Source organism: Mastacembelus armatus, chromosome 14 (genome assembly GCF_900324485.2).
Source record: "Mastacembelus armatus chromosome 14, fMasArm1.2, whole genome shotgun sequence".
Lineage (NCBI taxonomy): Eukaryota > Metazoa > Chordata > Actinopteri > Synbranchiformes > Mastacembelidae > Mastacembelus > Mastacembelus armatus.
In genome coordinates this window covers 3,518,402-3,537,273 of record NC_046646.1, presented here as the reverse complement: position 1 = coordinate 3,537,273, position 18,872 = coordinate 3,518,402, and the positions used below count along the sequence as shown (strand labels likewise).

The 18,872-nt window shown below is 40.3% G+C and overlaps 1 protein-coding gene across 1 annotated transcript in view; it reads left to right on the top strand.

The window, feature by feature from the left end:
- The window catches only part of dlg2 (discs, large homolog 2 (Drosophila)), a 222,930-nt gene that overhangs the window by 183,357 nt on the left and 20,701 nt on the right, over positions 1–18,872 (top strand). Inside the window, exons 16-19 of the mRNA XM_026328995.1 lie at positions 766–922; positions 5,501–5,603; positions 14,400–14,514; positions 14,878–15,054. Of these exons, the coding sequence (XP_026184780.1) occupies positions 766–922; positions 5,501–5,603; positions 14,400–14,514; positions 14,878–15,054 (552 nt within the window). The remainder of the gene's footprint in view (positions 1–765; positions 923–5,500; positions 5,604–14,399; positions 14,515–14,877; positions 15,055–18,872) is intronic.

Genomic DNA, 18,872 nt, shown 5'->3' with positions numbered 1-18,872 from the left:
GCTTTCTCATCTATCCCTCTGTTATTTTGTTATTATAATTTTATTATTATCTCCATGCTTGCTCTTCTTTTCACTCTCCATTCCTCCTCTGTCACGCAATTAATAAAACATAAACTGCACAATGGAGCTTTACCTTAATTCAAAAATAGATTCTCCTTTAAATGCATCTTTGAAGCCAAATGCTTGTGTCAAAGAAGGTTTTAAAGTTAAAGACCTTTCTCAGTGCCCCTAAAGCTCTGAACATGTGAGCCCTAACCTTTGGACCTCTAACTGATTTTGACAAACCAATTGTGAAAAATCTGGCAGTTATTTTTGATAATGAATTGAGATTGGATTGTCAAGATAGTGCAGTTGTTAAAGCAAGCCTTTTGCCCCAGACTGTGGAATAATCTCCCTTTAGATATTTGTTCCATTATAGAGCTCTCTATTTTTAAGTCTAAACTAAAAATCCATCAATTTAAGAATGCATTTTTCTCACATTAGTTGTGCATTGTGTGCGTGTGTGTGTGTGTATGTGTATGTGTGTGAAGCAATCAAAGATGTTCATTTTTCACCAGAATGGAATTGGGGACAAGAGATTCTAAGTAGAGCACCATTCCCCTGTGGAGCTCTAGTAGCTCTGTTGCCTGAGCAAAGCTTCACTGAGGCTTTTGTAAACGTACAGTGCAACTGCCGTGCACCTCTCTGTCCTCTGCTGCCCAAGCTGAAGATGCTGAGACCCACCGACTCCCCTGAGCTGATGTACTATCTTAACTGTCTGTACAGGGAACCCAGGAAGGTTGTGCTCCACAAAGGTTCCACGGGCCTTGGATTCAACATTGTGGGTGGTGAAGATGGCGAGGGTATCTTTGTCTCTTTTATCCTGGCAGGAGGGCCTGCTGACTTGAGTGGCGAGCTGCGGCGAGGAGATCAAATCTTATCAGTGAGTGCACAGGAGACACTTCAGCATGATTTCATGACATGTACACACACACACATTGAAAAGTCATCATTTGTATTTTGAGTGTCTATAAAAGCCTTAAATAAGTTCAAATACAAGCTATGATATGCAAATATTAGACCTAGAACATTTTAAATCTCAAAAAGATCCAAATTAGTAAAACACAGTTTTGACTGCTGAGTTTGAACATGATACCATGATCTACTTTAAATAATTGACTCTTGTTAAAGCTGTGTGCTCAGAGCATATTAATAGAGGGTGTAATAGTCCTACTGGCCTAGATTCCCTAGATTCAGTTTCAAGGCCAAACAGTAATAGTCTGCTCTTTTATTCTTCTATCCCTGCAGTATTTCTTGTTACTACAGAGCGGTGTGGTAGTTACAAAGAAGATTATCTTGTGAGGGTAAAAGATGTGTTTCTCAGCTCCAGAGGTTGTGGTCTGTTGCTTGAGTTTTCCATTCAGAACTGTTTTGAGACATTTTAAAGGAGAGGACACAATTTTTAAAGACAGGTGACAATTGAAAGAAAAAACCTGAATGCTTGACGACTACAATCAGGGGATCCAATGGCTTTGTTGCACTGTGGGGAGCAATTTGGCAATCACTACAAAGTTGTTCTGAGTGATTGGCCTTTAGCTTACGATGAACTATTCCTATACTGATGGGAGTGGACTCTTCCAGGATGACACTGGCCTCATTCATAGGCCACAAGGGCTCAAATAATGGTTTGATGAATATGAAAATAATGTGAATCTTTTGCTGTCAACGTTACAGTCACCACATCTTAACACCAGATTCTGGCATGACATGTTGGTGCTCTCCACCACAATCAACACACCAAATGAGAGAATATCATTGGAAGAATGTGTTCATACTGTATCTTCAGTAGAGTTATGACATAATCAATGCCGAAGTGGACTGAAGCTGTTCTGGCAGCACCTTGGAGGCCAACGTCTTGTGTAGCTCTTTCTGCACTTTCACCTTAAATATTTTCATAATGTCCTATTTATTTATTTAAAAAGTGTGTCATGTAGGAGTGATACAGCTGAAATTTTTGACAACTACTGTCAGATTTTACTTAATCATTTATTGATATTACTGTGGGGAGAAGAATCTGCACAAGAGATGACCTACTTTTAGTACAACCGAGCAAATCTGGAGCATATTGCCCTCTTATTACCATCATCTTTGACAAAGAAAGTGTCATGAACTGAGGAGAATGCGGACCAATTAAATGCCGACACAACAACTCAGATGTAAAAAGCTTATTTTCTTTCTTAGGGAACAGGAGGTTGACAAGGAGTGAATGACGAGTCAGTGGAGTGAAGCTGGGGAAAGTGAGAGGTTACTATCAGAGCCAGGACCCGGTAACACCGGGATAGTTGTGACAGAGGATGGGGTTGAGTCCAGGTGGCTTCCGCATACCAGTATCTGGCGGTATGGGTTTCCTTGGTCAGGGGATCCGGGATATCTGCTTTGACAACATCCTCTTGAACAAAAATCCTGTTCTCTAATCATGAAAACAAGAAACAAGGTACATGACTTGGCATGGTGATCTTGGTCTCTTAACTTGGGACTAACAAGATCCTCTTGGACAAAGTCAGTTTTCCTCTTTCCAACAAAACATAAGCAGGGACTGAGCAGATTTACCTTGACATGAATCCCCTGATTTTCACGTGAGAGTCAAGACAGAAAAATCCTCTTGGGTAAAACTAGTGATGGGCAAATACCGAGGCTTCAGAGCTTGTGTCACTCTTCCTGAAGCGGAGTGATTCGAAACACTGTGTCAGAGCTTGTATCAAAACACCAGTGTCACGTGACTGATGACATTCGAAGCTTCGAACGTCATCACTGTTTCGCTTCGCGCTTCATTGCTTCAAAATGTTTCAAAGCTTTTCATTGGCTCATAGTCTTTCAGTGTGTGTCATTGGCTCATGGCGTTTCAATGCATTCTGAGCCAATGACAGCTTGACAGGTTTGACAGATTTGAGTGGTTTGGTGCCATACCAGCTATATAAGATGCATCATTCTGCTTCAGGATTTGGAGAGTGAGAGTGAGAGTATTTTGGCAAGTTTCACAGCGAGTCCCACCAATAAGCGACGTTCTAAAGTTTGGGATCATTTTGATTTCAAGAGGTCTGAACTTTTATTGCTGTCACGGGATTGAAACAGTGCCAGTGCTTCATTCGTGCTCTTTAGAGGTTGCTATGGCTTCAGTTGTCCACCAGATGTCACCGTCACTGAAGTGTCGAAGCTTTGAATCTTTTTCGGCACAGTTATCAGGAAAAGAAGTGTTGTGTATTATTGATACCAAAAAAACATTTTACTTTTTACTTTTTTACTTAAGTACATTTCAGACGCTGTACTTTCTTAGTAAAGGAGTTGAGTCAGTACTTCTGCTTTTTCCAGAGTCTTTTTTCACACAAGTTTCTATACTTAAGTATAGAATGTGAGTACTTTTGCGTCCTCTGCAGCCCCCCTATGCTACCCACTCACCATACTTGTCAACACTGTATCGACACTGGAGATCACAGATCACCTGACAGAATGGCCACCGTTTATCAGGCTGGGAAACTGCCTCTCTGGTAGAGTTTTGTGCAGAAGGTTTTGCAATAATGTGAGAAAGTGGAAAACTTGCAATGCTATTTGAATGATGGAAGGATGAATGAAAGTGGACAATATATTTAGCCAATGTTGAGAAATAATAGGAATTTACCACAAAATCAGATTAGAATCTGAATCAGAAATACTTTATTAATCTTTTATGGGAAATTGTTTTGCTCCTGTGCTCCATACATACAAAAAGGACAGAACAAAAGTAAAGTTAAAAATGAAAATAAAATCTAAAATACAATAGTTCCCTTTGGATTGTTCACACCTCTTCCCTGCTGCCAGCTCTGAAATCCCTCTTCTTGTTGTTCAGGAGGGCTTTGATGTCTTTTGTTACCCACAGCCTCTTAGTTGGGTAAGTAGTCCATAATGCACTCTTTGAGCCCATCAATGTCCTCTCCATGCAGCTCACAAAGCGTCTGCCAGTTTGTCACCTCAAAGCAGCCCTGCAGCGTCTCTTTGAGGTCATCTGTCCATCTCCTCACAGTCTTTGTTGTTGCAGGCTAGCTCTTTACCAAAGGGACATGCACTCCCATCCAAAAGTATTAGAACAGTTAGGCCAATTCCTTTATTTCTGCTTTAGACTGAAAACATTTGGGTTTGACATTGATCTTTTGATGTCAAACCCAAATGTTTTTAGTGAGGAATTGGCCTCACTGTTCCAATACCTTTGAAGGATAGTGTAGAAGGGCTTGAGGTGAACCAGGTTGTGGTCTGACCTGCCAAGTATGGCGAGGGAAGAGGAGCTGTATGCATTCAACGTTTGCATATATCAGGTCTATAGTTCTCCCCTCTCTGGTGGGATAGCTTACATACTGGGTGAATGTGGGAAGTGTCCATGGTGACAATTGACCCGACATAGCAACAAATGCACTCGAGTTTTGTGTCTCTAACTGGCTATGGCAGAGTGAATGGTGTTACCTACTGACAGCAGGTTGGCAGAGAGGGGGAACATAAACAACCACAAAGACATGCATAAAACACCCCGGGTAGGTAATATGGTTGGAGTCCAACAGCACAAAGTTCAATGTCCAGGCCACAAATACACTCCTTGATGGTGTGAGCAGGATTGCACTGTGCTGTTAACTAGAATGTGAAGCTCCCTTCTCTTACGCTTACCACTTGTGGTGCAGTCTCTGTCTGCCGTCAGTCATCAGGAATATCCTGGTGTAGCCAGTGAAGCACAATAAGCTATATTCCTTATACTCCCTCTAGCACTGTCAGCTCATCCATTTTGTTTGCCAGGGCCTTCATATTCCCCATGATGAGAGAGGGGAGACACGGCTTGTATCTTCTCTTCTCTAGAAGCCTCAATTGTCTCAACCTGTCACTCTTCATCCGCTGTTTCTTTCTCTTCCTGCATCCCCGGTGTGTTTTCCTCCAGATTTCAGCAGGAATCTCTTTAGATCGGACCAATACTGGACCAGCCAGTTTGAAGTCGATTAGCTACTCCATGAAGTAAACAATGTGGCCAGCATGTGAAAAGTAGCAGTACCACAGCGAACAAAAAGACAACAAGCATTTTACACATCCAGATTAAAAGAAAATTGAAAGTAGAAAAATGATCAATCAAATATAAAAAAGGTTAAAAGTTTGGTAGGAGCGACGGCAACAGGCTGCTCACAATTTGAAGCATGCGCACATTCGTGTCAAAGTTGTGTCAGAAGTGCTTAGATGCATTCACATTCTCCAACAATGTTTTTAGGTGCTTTCACTGCCCCTCAACCATGGACATTTGACAGATTTGCACTGAAATGTTTCAGCAAATAAATAAATAAAATACATACATGTTTCTAATGTCCATTTAACATACACTATCTAATCGAATTGATGGGAGTATTTTATTAAGTATTTTATAGCTCATCTGTGTTGCTGGTCATTCAACAGTCAAATAAAATAGAACTTCAAGGGAGAAAAATGAACCAGTTGTTTTTCATTTTTGTTAAAACAGGTAAATGGCACTGACCTACGAGGAGCCACACACGAACAAGCAGCAGCAGCACTGAAAGGAGCAGGACAGGTGGTCACCATCATTGCCCAGTACAGACCAGAAGGTGAGTCAGCCCAAACAAGTAACTGGTCAAACCCAGGAACCATCCATCCATTCATCTATCTTCTTCCGCTTATCTGGGGCCGGGTTGCGGGGGCAGTAGCCTAAACAGGGATACCCAGACTTCCTTTTCCCTGGACACTTCCTCCAGCTCATCCGGGGGGGGGGGACCAAGGTGTTCCCAGGCCAGCCGAGTGACATAGTCCTTCCAGTGTGTCCTGGGTCTTCCCCGGGGTCTCCTCCCAGTGGGACATGCAAAGAACACCTCCCCAGGAGGCATCCAGTAAAGATACCTGAGCTTTCTCAGCTGGCTCCTCTCGATATGGAGGAGCAGCGGCTCTACTCCGAGCTCCTCCCGGGTGACTGAGCTCCTCACCCTGTCTCTAAGGGAGCGCCCGGCCACCCTGCGAAGGAAGCTCATTTCAGCCACAATCTGAGATCTTAGATGAGATGAAGTAAAAAGATAAGTACAAATAGCATAAGGCACATAGCAGCTTAATTCAATTCAATTCAATTCAATTTTATTTGTATAGCGCCAAATCACAATACAAATCATCTCAAGGCACTTTACAAAAACTAAAACTAAAAACCCAACAATTCCCTTATGAACAAGCACTTGGCGACAGTGGAGAGGAAAAAACTCCCTTTAACGGAAGAAAAAACCTCCAGCAGAACCGGGCTCAGTTTGGGCGGCCATCTGCCTCGACCGGTTGGGGTGAGTGGATAGAGGAGAGAGAAAAGAACAGCAACAATAAACAACAAATAGACACTGCAGGTTGGTGGGACCAGTAACTGCACATCAGCGATATACAGCTCCAGGACCAGGGACACCTGCAGAAGGTACAGAGAGAGAGAGAGAGAGGGAGAGAGAGGGAGGGAAAGAGCACAAACTAGGGGAGAGAGAGAGCACAAGGTTAGTAACATTCAATGGTGGAATATACATGAGGTGGGAGAGAAGGGGGGGGGGGGGGGGGGGGGAAGCTCAGTGCACCAATGGTCCTCGGGCAGTCTAGGCCTATAGCAGCATAACTAACTAAGGGATGGTTCAGGGTTGCCTGAAGCCAGCCCTAACTATATGCTATATGCTTTGTAACTTTCAACAGTGCTGTTTCTGTACTATGATGTGCTCTAAATCCTGATTGGAAATCTTCAAATAGTTCATTCCTGTGTAAGTGGTCTGATAGCTGCTTAGCAACAGCTTTTTCTAGGATTTTAGAAATAAATGGCAGGTTGGATATTGGTCTGTAATTAGCCAAGACACCTGGATCAAGACTAGGCTTTTTGAGTAAAGGTTTGATTACTGCAGTCTTAAAGGCCTGTGGTACGTAGCCTGATACTAGAGATAAATTTACCAAGTCCAATAAAGATGAGTTCATTAATGGCAGGGTGCCTTTAAGCAGTCTAGTCGGGATGGGGTCCAAGAGACACGTTGATGATTTCGATGAAGCAACTACTGATGTAAATTCAGAGAGATCTATAGGAGAGAAGCAGTCTAAACATAACTGAGGTCCTACAGATGATTCAAGAGCTACTGTAGTAAAAGATTCATTTATTGCAGGTATAGGAAGCATCTGCTGAATTTTATCTCTAATAGTTGTGATTTTATTTGTAAAGAAACTCATAAATTCATCACTGCTGAGAGCTAAGGGAACACTGGGCTCAACAGAGCTGTGACTTTTTGTCAGCCTGGCTACAGTGCTGAAAAGAAACCTGAGATTGTTCTTATTTTCCTCTATTAGTGATGAATAGTATGCAGTTCTGGCTTTACGGAGAGCTTTTTTATATGTTAGTAGGCTGTTTTTCCAGGCTAGAAAAATTTCCTCTAAGTTTGTGGAACGCCACTTCCTTTCCAGCCTTCGTGATGCCTGCTTTAAGGTACGAACATGTAAATTATACCATGGGGCTAGTCTTCTCTGAATCACTAACTTCTTTTTCAGAGGGGCTACAGAATCAAGCGTTTCACGCAGTGAGGTTACAGCGCTGTCAACAACATGATCAATTTGGTAGGGAGTAGGATTAAGGCAGCTGCCCTCCATTATGTTTATACTTGGCATAGATGCAAATAAAGATGGAATCATTTTCTTAAATTTATTAACAGCGTTGTCGGATAAACATCTGCTGTAGTGGAATTTTCTTCCAGACGCTGCATGATCCATCATTTTAAATTCGAAAGTTATTAAAGAATGATCTGACAAAACAGGATTTGGGGGGAAAATTATTAGATGTTCAATTTCGATGCCATAGGTCAGAACAAGATCAAGGGTGTGATTAAAACAGTGGGTGGGTTTATTAACGTTTTGAATGAAACCAATTGAATCTAATATAGAATTAAATGCAATGCTGAGGCTGTTATTTTCAACATCTACATGAATGTTAAAATCTCCCACTATAATGACTTTATCTGATCTAAGCACTAAATCAGACAGGAAGTCAGGGAATTCAGTTAAAAACTCTGAGTAAGGAACAGGTGGACGGTACAAAATGACAAGTAGAACTGGTTTTTGTGTTTTCCAGTTTGTATGTGAGAGACTAAGAGTGAGGCTCTCAAATGAGTTATAACTGTTCTGAGGATGAAAGTTTAATAATAAGTTTGACTGGAAGATTGCAACTACTCCTCCACCTCGACCTGTGCTTCGAGGAACATGATCATTTTTATGACTGATGGGGGTTGATTCATTCAGACTGACATATTCATCCTGCTGTAACCAGGTTTCAGTAAGATAAAGTAGGTCAATTTGGTGATCAGTTATCAAATCATTTACTAACAGAGATTTAGAAGAAAGGGACCTAATATTTAATAATCCACATTTGACAGTTCTGTTTTTCTGTTCAATAAGAGGAGTGGTCTTAATTTTTATTAAGTTTTTATGAATAACTCCTCTTCTGTTAACTTCTGATTTGTTTGATTTATATGTTCGAGGGGCAGACACAGTCTCTATGTGGTTTGAAGGGGGCGGCGGCTCTAAGGAAACTGCAGAGAAGCGTTTTAGACTGGCTATCAGCATACGGCTGAGCATACAAAACCAGTGCAAAATATGAACAGATGTACTGGATGGTAGTGCAATTAAACAAGCTTATCAGTCTTGATAAAGTGATTTCGCTGCACAGAGAGCAGTCCAAATTCTGCATAATGTGACTGGTGCAGCCGTTGAGGGCAGTGTGTGTAATGGGGGGAGGTTGGAGGTTAGAGTATGACCTGGTTGTGGTGGTGCCTTGAAAACCTCACCAACTTATAGCTGAAACTGGAAAACAATTCAGGTTATGTTTGGTGGTTATTGATATGAAATCATATCAATATGGTTTTCTTGTAAATGACACTGAAGTGTCAGGGAGACACTTTATTCCAATCAGATTTGACATTTAGCGTAAGAGCTTTAGTGAAATTCCAAAATATCTTAAAGCTTCAGAGGAATCTAATATATCTAAAATTAGACATATACAAAAGGAAGAAATGTTTTAAAGCCAGCCTATGTGCACTTCCTCACTTTTTTAAACAGGTGATTATATGAAGCAGTTTTTTAGTTAATCTGTCAGTGTTTTTTTTATATGTGATTTATGCTAAGCAGTACGATGGCTAAGTGGTTAGCACTGCTACCAGCAGAAGGTACACGGACAGAGGGAGAGAGCACAAAGTTAGTGACATTCAGTGGTGGAATATACATGTGAGGATGGAGGAGAGGAGGAGAGGGGAAGGGAAGGGAAGGGAGGGGATAGTTTGGGTAGGGGAGCTCAGTGCACCGATGGTCCTCGGTCAGTCTAGGCCTATAGCAGCATAACTAAGGGATGGTTCAGGGTTACCTGTAGCCAGCCTTAACTATAAGCTTTGTCAAAGAGGAAGATTTTAAGTCTAGCCTTAAAAGTACAGAGAGTGTCTGCCTCCTGAACCCAGGCTGAGAGCTGGTTTCACAGGATAGGAGCTTGTTAGCTAAAGGCTCTGCCTCCCATTCTGCTTTTGGAAACTCTGGGAACCACAAGTATATCTGCACTCTGAGAGCGAAGTGCTCTATTGCGATAATATGGTACTATGAGGTCTTTAAGGTATGAAGGAGCTTGATCATGAAGGGATTTGTATGTGAGAAGAAGGATTTTAAATTCTAATTCTAATTCTAATTCTAATTCTAATAGAATATAGCTAATATAGGAGAAATATGATCTCTCTTTGCTAGTTCCTGTCAGGACTCTGGCTGCAGCGTTCTGGATTAACTGGAGGCTTTTTATGGAGATACTGGGACATCCAGTTACAGTAATCTAGCCTTAAGGTAACAACACTAGCTTTTCTGCATCATTTTTCTGCATCATTTTGAGACAGGATGTTCCTAATTTTGGTAATGTTGTGCAAGTGAAATAAGATAGTTCTAGGGATTTGTTTTAACTGTGAGTTAAAGGACATGTCCTGGTCAAAAATAACTCTGAAGGTTTTTCACATTAGTGCTGGAGGCCAGGGCTATATAGCTAAAGTAGCTTTTTTAATTTTAGAAAAGTTATTTCTGAGGTTTTTAGGCCCAAATACAATCACTTCTGTTTTCCCTGAATTTAAAAGTAGAAAGTTACTGGTCATCCAGGCTTTTATATCAGTTAGACATGCTTGAAGTCTAGCTAACTGGTTTGTATTATCGGGTTTCATAGATAGATACAGCTGAGTGTCATCCGCATAGCAGTGGTAATTAATAGTGTTTCCTAATAACATTGCCTAAAGGAAGCATGTACAAGGTGAACAGAACCAGTCCTAGCACAGAACCTTGTGGAACTCCATAACTAACTTTTTGTGTGTGTGGAAGGTTCATCATGGACATGAACAAAGTGGAATCTGTCCAATAAATAGAATTGGAACCATTTTAATGCTGTTCCTCTGATACCAATCACATGCTCCAGTCTCTGTAGTAAGATGCTGTGGTCGACAGTGTCAAATGCAGCACTAAGGTCTGGCAGGACAAGTATAGAAACAAGTTCATTATCTGAGGCTAAAAGAAGATCGTTGGTGACTTTCAACAGTGCTGTTACTGTACTAAGATGTGCTCTAAATCTTCAAAATTGTTCATTTCTGTGTAAGTGGTCTGATAGCTGCTTAGCAACAGCTTTTTCTAGGATTTTAGAAATAAATGATAGGTTGGATATTGGTCTATAATTAGCCAAGACTCCTGGATCAAGACTAGGCTTTTTGAGTAAGGGTTTGATTACTGCAGTCTTAAAGGCCTGTGGTACGTAGCCTCATACTAGAGATAAATTTACTAAGTCTAATAAAGGTGAGTTAATTAATGGCAGGGTGTCTTTAAGCGGTATAGGCATAGGGTCTAAGAGACACGTTGATGATTTAGATGAAGCAACTCAAGCAATTCAAGCAACTCAGGCAATTCAGAGAGATCTATGGGAGAGAAGCAGTCTATACATAACTGAGGTCTTACAGATGATTCAAGAGCAACTGTAGTAGAAGATTCATTAATTGCAGCTATAGGACGTATATGATGAATTTTATCTCTAATAGTTGTGATTTTATTTGTAAAGAAAGTGAAAGTTATCACTGCTGAGAGCTAAGGGAACACTGGGCTCAACCTTTGACTTTTTGTCAGCCTGGATACAGTGCTGAAAAGAAACCTGGGATTGTTCTTATTTTCCTCTATTAGTGATGAAAAGTATGCAGTTCTGGCTTCATGGAGAGCTTTTTTATATGCTAATAAACTGTTTTTCCAGGCTAGATAAAATTTCTCTAAATTTGTGGGAGTGTGAACACCACTTCCTTTCCAGCCTTCGTGATGCCTGCTTTAAGGTACGAATATGTGAACTGTACCATTGAGCTAATCTCCTCTGATTCACTAACTTCTTTTTCAGAGGGGCCACAGTATCAAGCGTTTCACGCAGTGAGGCTACAGCCCTGTCAACAATATGATCAATTTGGTAGGGAGTGGGATTGAGGCAGCTGCCCTCCACTGTGTTGGCACATGGCATAGATGGAAATAAAGATGGAATAATTTTCTTAAATTTTTTTAACAGCGTTGTCAGATAAACATCTGCTGTAGTGGAATTTTCTTCCAAATGCTGCATGATCCTTTATCTTAAATTCAAAAGTTATTATAGAATGGCCTGATAAAAGAGGATTTTGGAGAAAAACTATTAAGTGTTTGATTTCGATGCCATATGTCAGAACAAGATCAAGGTCTTGTGATTGAAACAGTGGGTGGGTTTATTAACATTTTGAGTGAAATCAATTGAATCTAATATCGAATTAAATGCAATGCTGAGGCTGTTATTTTCAACATCTACATGAATGTTAAAATCTCCCACTATAATGACTTTATCTGAACTAAGCACTAAATCAGACAGGAAGTCAGGGAATTCAGTTAAAAACTCTGAGTAAGGGACAGGTGGACGGTACACAGTGACAAGTAGAACTGGTTTTTGTGTTTTCTAGTTTGGATGTGAGAGGTTCAGAGTGAGGCTCTCAAATGAGTTGTAACTGTTCTGAGGATGAAAGTTTAATAAGTTTAAGTAGAAGACTGCAGCTACTCTTATACTGACATATTCATCCTGCTGTAACCAGGTTTCAGTAAGACGGAGTAAGTCAATTTGGTGATCAATTATCAAATCATTTACTAACAGAGATTTAGACGAAAGAGCCCTAATATTTAATAATCCACATCTAACTGTTCTGTTTTTCTGTTCAGTAAGAACGCCTGTTCTGTGTGCAGCAGTTTTGTTTTTTGTTTTTTGCCTTGAGATGATTTGTCTTGGGATTTGGCGCTATACAAATAAAATTGAATTGAATTGAAATAAGAGGAGTAGTTTTAATTTTTATTAGGTTTTGATAATTAACTCCTCTTGGGTTAACTTTTGATTTATATTATTTAGATGTTCGAGCAGCAAACACAGTCTCTATGGGGGGGGGGGGGGCTCTAAGGAAACTGCAGAACTGCAGAGAATGGTTTTAGAGTCGCTGCATCCTGTTCCCTACTCTGGGTTGTCAAATTGTAGGTTGGATGGATACCGTCCCTTGCTACCAGACCAGGTTGTCCCCAGAAAGTGGCCCAATTGTCTATGAAGCCCACATCGTTTGCTGGACACCACCTAGACAGCCAGCGACGGAATGACGACATGCGGCTAAACATGTCATCACTGGTCAGATTGGGGAGGGGTCCAGAGAAAACTACGGAGTCTGACATTAATTTAGCAAAGTTACACACCGACTCAACATTAATTTTAGTGACCTCCGATTGGCGTAATCGGGTGTCATTGCTGCCGACGTGAATAACAATTTTTCCATATTTCCGATTAGCCTTAGCCAGCAGCTTTAGATTTGACTCGATGTCGCCCGCTCTGGCCCCAGGAAACATTTGACTATGGTCGCTGGCGTCTCTATTTTCACGTTCCTGACTATGGAATCGCCAATTATCAGAGTCGGTTTCTCAGCGGGTGTGTCGCTGAGCGGGGAAAATCTATTAGAAACGTGAACAGGCAGGTGATGAGCCGTGGACTTCTGCTTAGGAGTACGTTTCCGTCGGACCGTCGCCCAGGCTAATTCTCCGGGCTGCTCCGGAGCTGCCCTTGGACCGCTAACAGACCCTGAGCCTGAGCTCAGTGGCTCCACACCTAATGGGGCTAGGCTAGCTGGCTTTTGTTCAAAGGTGCTGAGCCGGGCTTCCAAATCAGTGATCCTCGCCTCCATAGCTAGCAGAACCTTACACTTATTACAGGTAGCATTATCACTAAAAGAGGTAGAGGAATAACTAAACATGTGGCACACCGAGCTGGAGAGACAGGGAGAGGGAGAAGCCATGTTACTAGCTAGCTAACCTAACTGGTAGGCTAACGAGCGCTAAGCCTGGAAATAGCAAGAAATACCAGACAAAATAGAAAGGTAGTTGACACATACAGGATGTATAGGAATATGTAGCGGTTAATCAATGCTTCAGAGTTTAGTTAATTTTTAGGTGTGTTAGACTAAAGCTAGTCTGTTGCTAATCCGTGGACAAGCTTTACAGCACAACACACTTGCAACAGGAAGTGAATTTACTTACCAGGAAACAGCGTCACAAGGGTCAGTCAACTCCAATTCTTCAAACTACATGAAACTGAAATATATGCTGCAATTCCTCAAGTATAACAAATACAGTATCTAAAAAGTGCAAATTTATAAAATAGCAAAAACTCACAGTTTCAGTTTGACTATAAAACCTTATCCTTTTATCTCCTACATGTACTGTATTGTATAAATCCATATACTTAAATAATGGAACAGTGCCTCCAGTGTACTGTGTTTAGGTTGCAATACAAACTAGTGTGAATAGACAAGAGTTCAACTACATAAATACTTTTTTTCAACATTTTTATATTTAATAGCATCATTAGTCTGATCTGGTTGCCTGATGATGCAGTGGTTAGCACTGTCAGAGCAAGAAGGTTCCAGGTTTGCTTCAGTTTGAACCTGGGACCTTCTTGTGTGGAGTTTGCATGTTCTCCTTATGTTTGTGTGGGGTTTCTCCAGGTACTCTGGCTCCCTCGAACATTCCAAAAACATACAGTGTAGGGTTAGGTTAATTGGTGACTCCAAATTGCCCATAGCTGTGAATGTGAGTTCAGTGTTTGTCCCTATGTGCTGGGCCTATGGTAGAGCGGCGATCTGTCCAGGGTTCACCCCACCTCTCAACCAATGTCAGCTAGAATAGGCTCCAGTCCTCCTGTGACCCTGATAAGCAGTAGATAATCAGTGGATGAATGGATGGATTATGCTGACCTCCTCTTTCCTTCTATGTATTGGAGTCTGAATGTAGACCCAACTGTTTTGATCCATTCTAATTTTGTCTTGCAGAGTATGGACGTTTTGAGGCCAAAATCCATGATCTGCGAGAACAAATGATGAACCACAGCATGAGCTCTGGGTCAGGATCCCTGCGAACTAATCAAAAGAGATCACTCTATGTAAGGTTGGTCTGTTATGTACTTTACCTGTTATATCTGCATATATTCCAAGAACCCCTGGTAAAATTCTATGAATATCACTGTTTACTTTGTTTTCATACAAATGACTGGTAAGAACAAGTGATTTATGTTTCACACACAAATGTTAAAACCAGGTTCATGATCTGTGACTTAAATAGAGGAACTTTTCTTATTATAGCAACCTCCTGTGGACCAGCAGTCATTGTTCTTTGAGCTAATAATGCTTAATAATGCTTCTAGTTTCATTCTACTAAATCAGAAAGGTCTCACATGGAGATTTCTCAGTAAAAACGATAGGAATTCAGTATATTTGCAATACTAATCCTGATAACCCTTCCATTCAATAGAGCACTGTTTGACTATGAGAAGTCAAAGGACAGTGGCCTGCCCAGCCAGGGGCTCAGCTTCAGGTACGGGGACATCCTCCACGTCATCAACGCATCGGATGACGAGTGGTGGCAAGCTCGCCGTTTCACCCCACATGGGGACAGTGAGGAAATGGGTGTAATCCCCAGCAAGAGAAGGTGAGCAAATTAAACTGTGCTTCTGGATGAAGAAATCTAGAAGCCTGTCAGTGATCTTTAAGAATAAAAGAATCTATTCCTAAAAGTAGAATAGAAAAATCGTTAGGCAATAACGAAATACTGTTGTGCTTGTGGAGGAAATATGTGTCATGTTCCATTACAATGCCATGAACACTCTTGCTTTTATCACAATGTCTTTCATGCAGTGAACTCAAATGAATAATGCTAATTCAATTTTGTTTTACAAAACCATTTTATTAATCTCATATAGGGAAATTTGTTTGAAGCAGCTCGTCATGCACACAGGATACAATGAGGACTGAAATTATACAATATACAACATACGAAAAGGATTGACAAAAATATCAAGCAATATCACAAAAGACTGACAAAACTGATAAAAACATCCACAAATAATACAGACCAAGACATTCAAAGCATTTAGTAGTGGAATTGCAGATAGAATAAACAAATGATTTTACAAATAGGTAAGACGTCACAACATCCTGATGACCTTTATGAAGGTTGATAGAAATTCACCTAAAAATTACCGCCAGCAATTATTGGTCACAGCCAGTTTTCCATCACAAGCTGATCTTTGTTTGGTTTTGGTAATAAAACAGTAAAGCCTGGTACCATAGCAGACAATGTTGATTTAATAAAACTCACTGAAAGCATTATCAAGATCAGAGATGGAAGTATCTGCTTGAGTAATTTCTTTAAAACCTTCATCAATGTGTACATTTCTTCTTTTATAGAACTCAGAAAAGATTTACAATCAGTCTTTGAGTTGTTAGATTTATATAGTGAGCTAAATTTAAGTTGCATTTTCCACTTCTTTATTTTCAAATGCTGTATTAATTGTTACCCTATAATTTGTTTCATTAGTTAACTTCAATCCATTTTGCACATGGACATATAAATGCTCCCTGGGCCTTGTACAGGTTATCCAACTGTGACTGCAACAAATGCAGCCTGAATGTTTAGATCTAAAATATTACACAAATTGTTTATATTTCTTAATAGCTCTAGACTCTTCAGATGATAATCTTTTACTTGATAGCAATCATAATTTTGTGCTTAAACCATTTCCATTTATTCAAAGGCATTTCAATTGAATGTACTTCCTAGATTTATACCGGTATAAAAAATCCAAGAGTAAGCCCTTTTATTATTTTGCAGCCCTGTATAACCACCTAGTTTTAAAGGTGTGGAATATGTAGAGCTACCTACTAATGGGAATGGAATATAGTATTCATAAATATGTTGTCATTAGTGTGTTGTCACTGAACAATACCAACTGTTACATTTACCTAATCTTAGAATAATCTTAGAATAATAAAACATGTTTCCACAGTAGCTGGTTGCATTCTGCAATCTCACCACAAGATGCCATTATATCTTTCACATTGTACACATTGCACCTTCAAGATATTACATATTCTGCTTGAAGAGAAAAATAAGATGGAAAACATTTCAAACCTGGTCTAGGAGCAAGAACATAAGCTTAATAGAAGGGATGAAGATGAAAGAGACCATCACCAATCCAGAGCAGTATCCTTTTTCTCTGTAGTTATCTCTCCCCGTTCAGAGATCATTGCGCTGTTTGTCAATGATTGCGTACCCCTGCCTCAGGAAGGTTTTGAGACCTCTGCTATGAGCCTTCTGGCTTCCTCTGCCCAAGCCGGTGAACAGTGTCCAAGGCATTCCACAGCTTATCTATTGAAAAAGGACAATTCATGGAAAGTTATAGGCTATCAATTGCTATTTCCCTCATTTCTTCACCTTCCTCCTCAGGCACACTGTTTAACCCAAAACCTGCTCTCCTCTTATATCATGCATGCTCCAAGCAGGCTATTTGAGAATTCCCAAGTGATATATATATATATATATATATATATATATATATATATGTATATAATAGGGCTGTCAGTCGATTAAAATATTTCTTCTTTTCCTTTCGGCTGCTCCCTTCAGGGGTCACCACAGCGAATTATCTGCCTCCATTTAACCCTATCCTCTGTATCCTCCTCACCCACACCAACTATCCTCATGTCCTCCTTCACTACATCCAAGAACCTCCTCTTTGGTCTTCCTCTAGGCCTCCTTCCTGGCAGCTCTAACCTCAGCATCCTTTTACCAATATATTCACTGTCCCTCCTCTGAACATGTCCAAACCATCTCAATCTGGCTTCCCTGGCTTTTTCTCCAAAACATCTAACATGAGCTGTCCCTCTGATGTCCTCATTCCCGATCCTATCCATCCTCATCACTCAATTCAATTCAATTCAATTCAATTTTATTTGTATAGCGCCAAATCACAATACAAATCATCTCAAGGCACTTTACAAAAACTAAAACTAAAAACCCAACAATTCCCTTATGAGCAAGCACTTGGCGACAGTGGAGAGGAAAAAACTCCCTTTAACGGAAGAAAAAAACCTCCAGCAGAACCGGGCTCAGTTTGGGCGGCCATCTGCCTCGACCGGTTGGGGTGAGTGGATAGAGCAGAGAGAAAAGAACAGCAACAATAAACAACAAATAGACACTGCAGGTTGGTGGGACCAGTAACTGCACATCAGCGATATACAGCTCCAGGACCAGGGACACCTGCAGAAGGTACAGAGAGAGAGAGAGAGAGGGAGGGAGGGAGAGAGCACAAACTAGGGGAGAGAGAGAGCACAGAGAGAACCTCAACATCTTCAGCTCTGCTACCTCCAGCTCTGCCTCCTGTCTTTTTCTCAGTGCCACTGAGATGCCATTATAGTATAATTATATAAATATATATATATATATATATATATATATATAATAGTCGATTAAAATATGGTCATGGACAAAAATTGATGCTTTATGCAAATGTATATTATTAATGAAACTACCCTAAACATACAGCATAAAGAACATACACATGTTTCAAAGACACTAGATATGTTCTTCAAAGAACTTGTTCATGTCTATTAAACACATGGAAAAAAAGAACATAGAAAAAACACAAGTTCCCATTATTTCTTTCTTTGCATTTAGCCAGTTGCTCAAACAGACGAGCCTGTTTACATTTTCAGATGACAGGACAGCTCACTTTTTCTGAACAACATGCCCTGAGATCCATACCTTGTGAAAACAATCTTTCACAAGGTATGGATGTGGCAGGTGTTAAGCATCTGCAGACATTGTTTTGTAAATGAATTTACCGTTCAGACCTTTTTCTTTCTCCATTTCTGTTTGCTGCTGCTCTCTTTACTGCCTATGGCTGCATTTTTTGTTTTCTTCTACTAAGAGGTAGGCCACAGGTCAAACAGGAAATGCGCGTTAATCGCGCATTAATAAAATTAGTGCCGTTAAAATGAGTTTGCATTAACGCGTTAATTTTGACAGCCCTAATATAAATATCTTTTTATAGTTTCTAAAAGTAGATTGAGCATACTTTTTAAATGTTAAATTTCATTATACTTGATGTCGTGTTAGGATGAAACCACTTAAGTTGAACTTAATACACTGGAAGCTGCACTGTAAATCTGCTTTAGTACACTAAAAACATATTTTTCATGTATTATTGGGTACTTTTGTTTACCAAAATAGTACACTACTGTTAAAATATAGTTGAAACATTTCACCTGTACTTGTTGCAAATGTAAAAAAATATATACTGACAAACACTTTGAGCCAATGTAAATGAACTTGGAATATTCTCTGCACTAACTTTAAGGGAGGGAGAGAGCACAAACTAGGGGAGAGAGAGAGCGCAAAGTCAGTGACATTCAATGGTGGAATATACATGTGAGGTGGGAGGAGAGGAGGAGAGGGGAAGGGAAGGG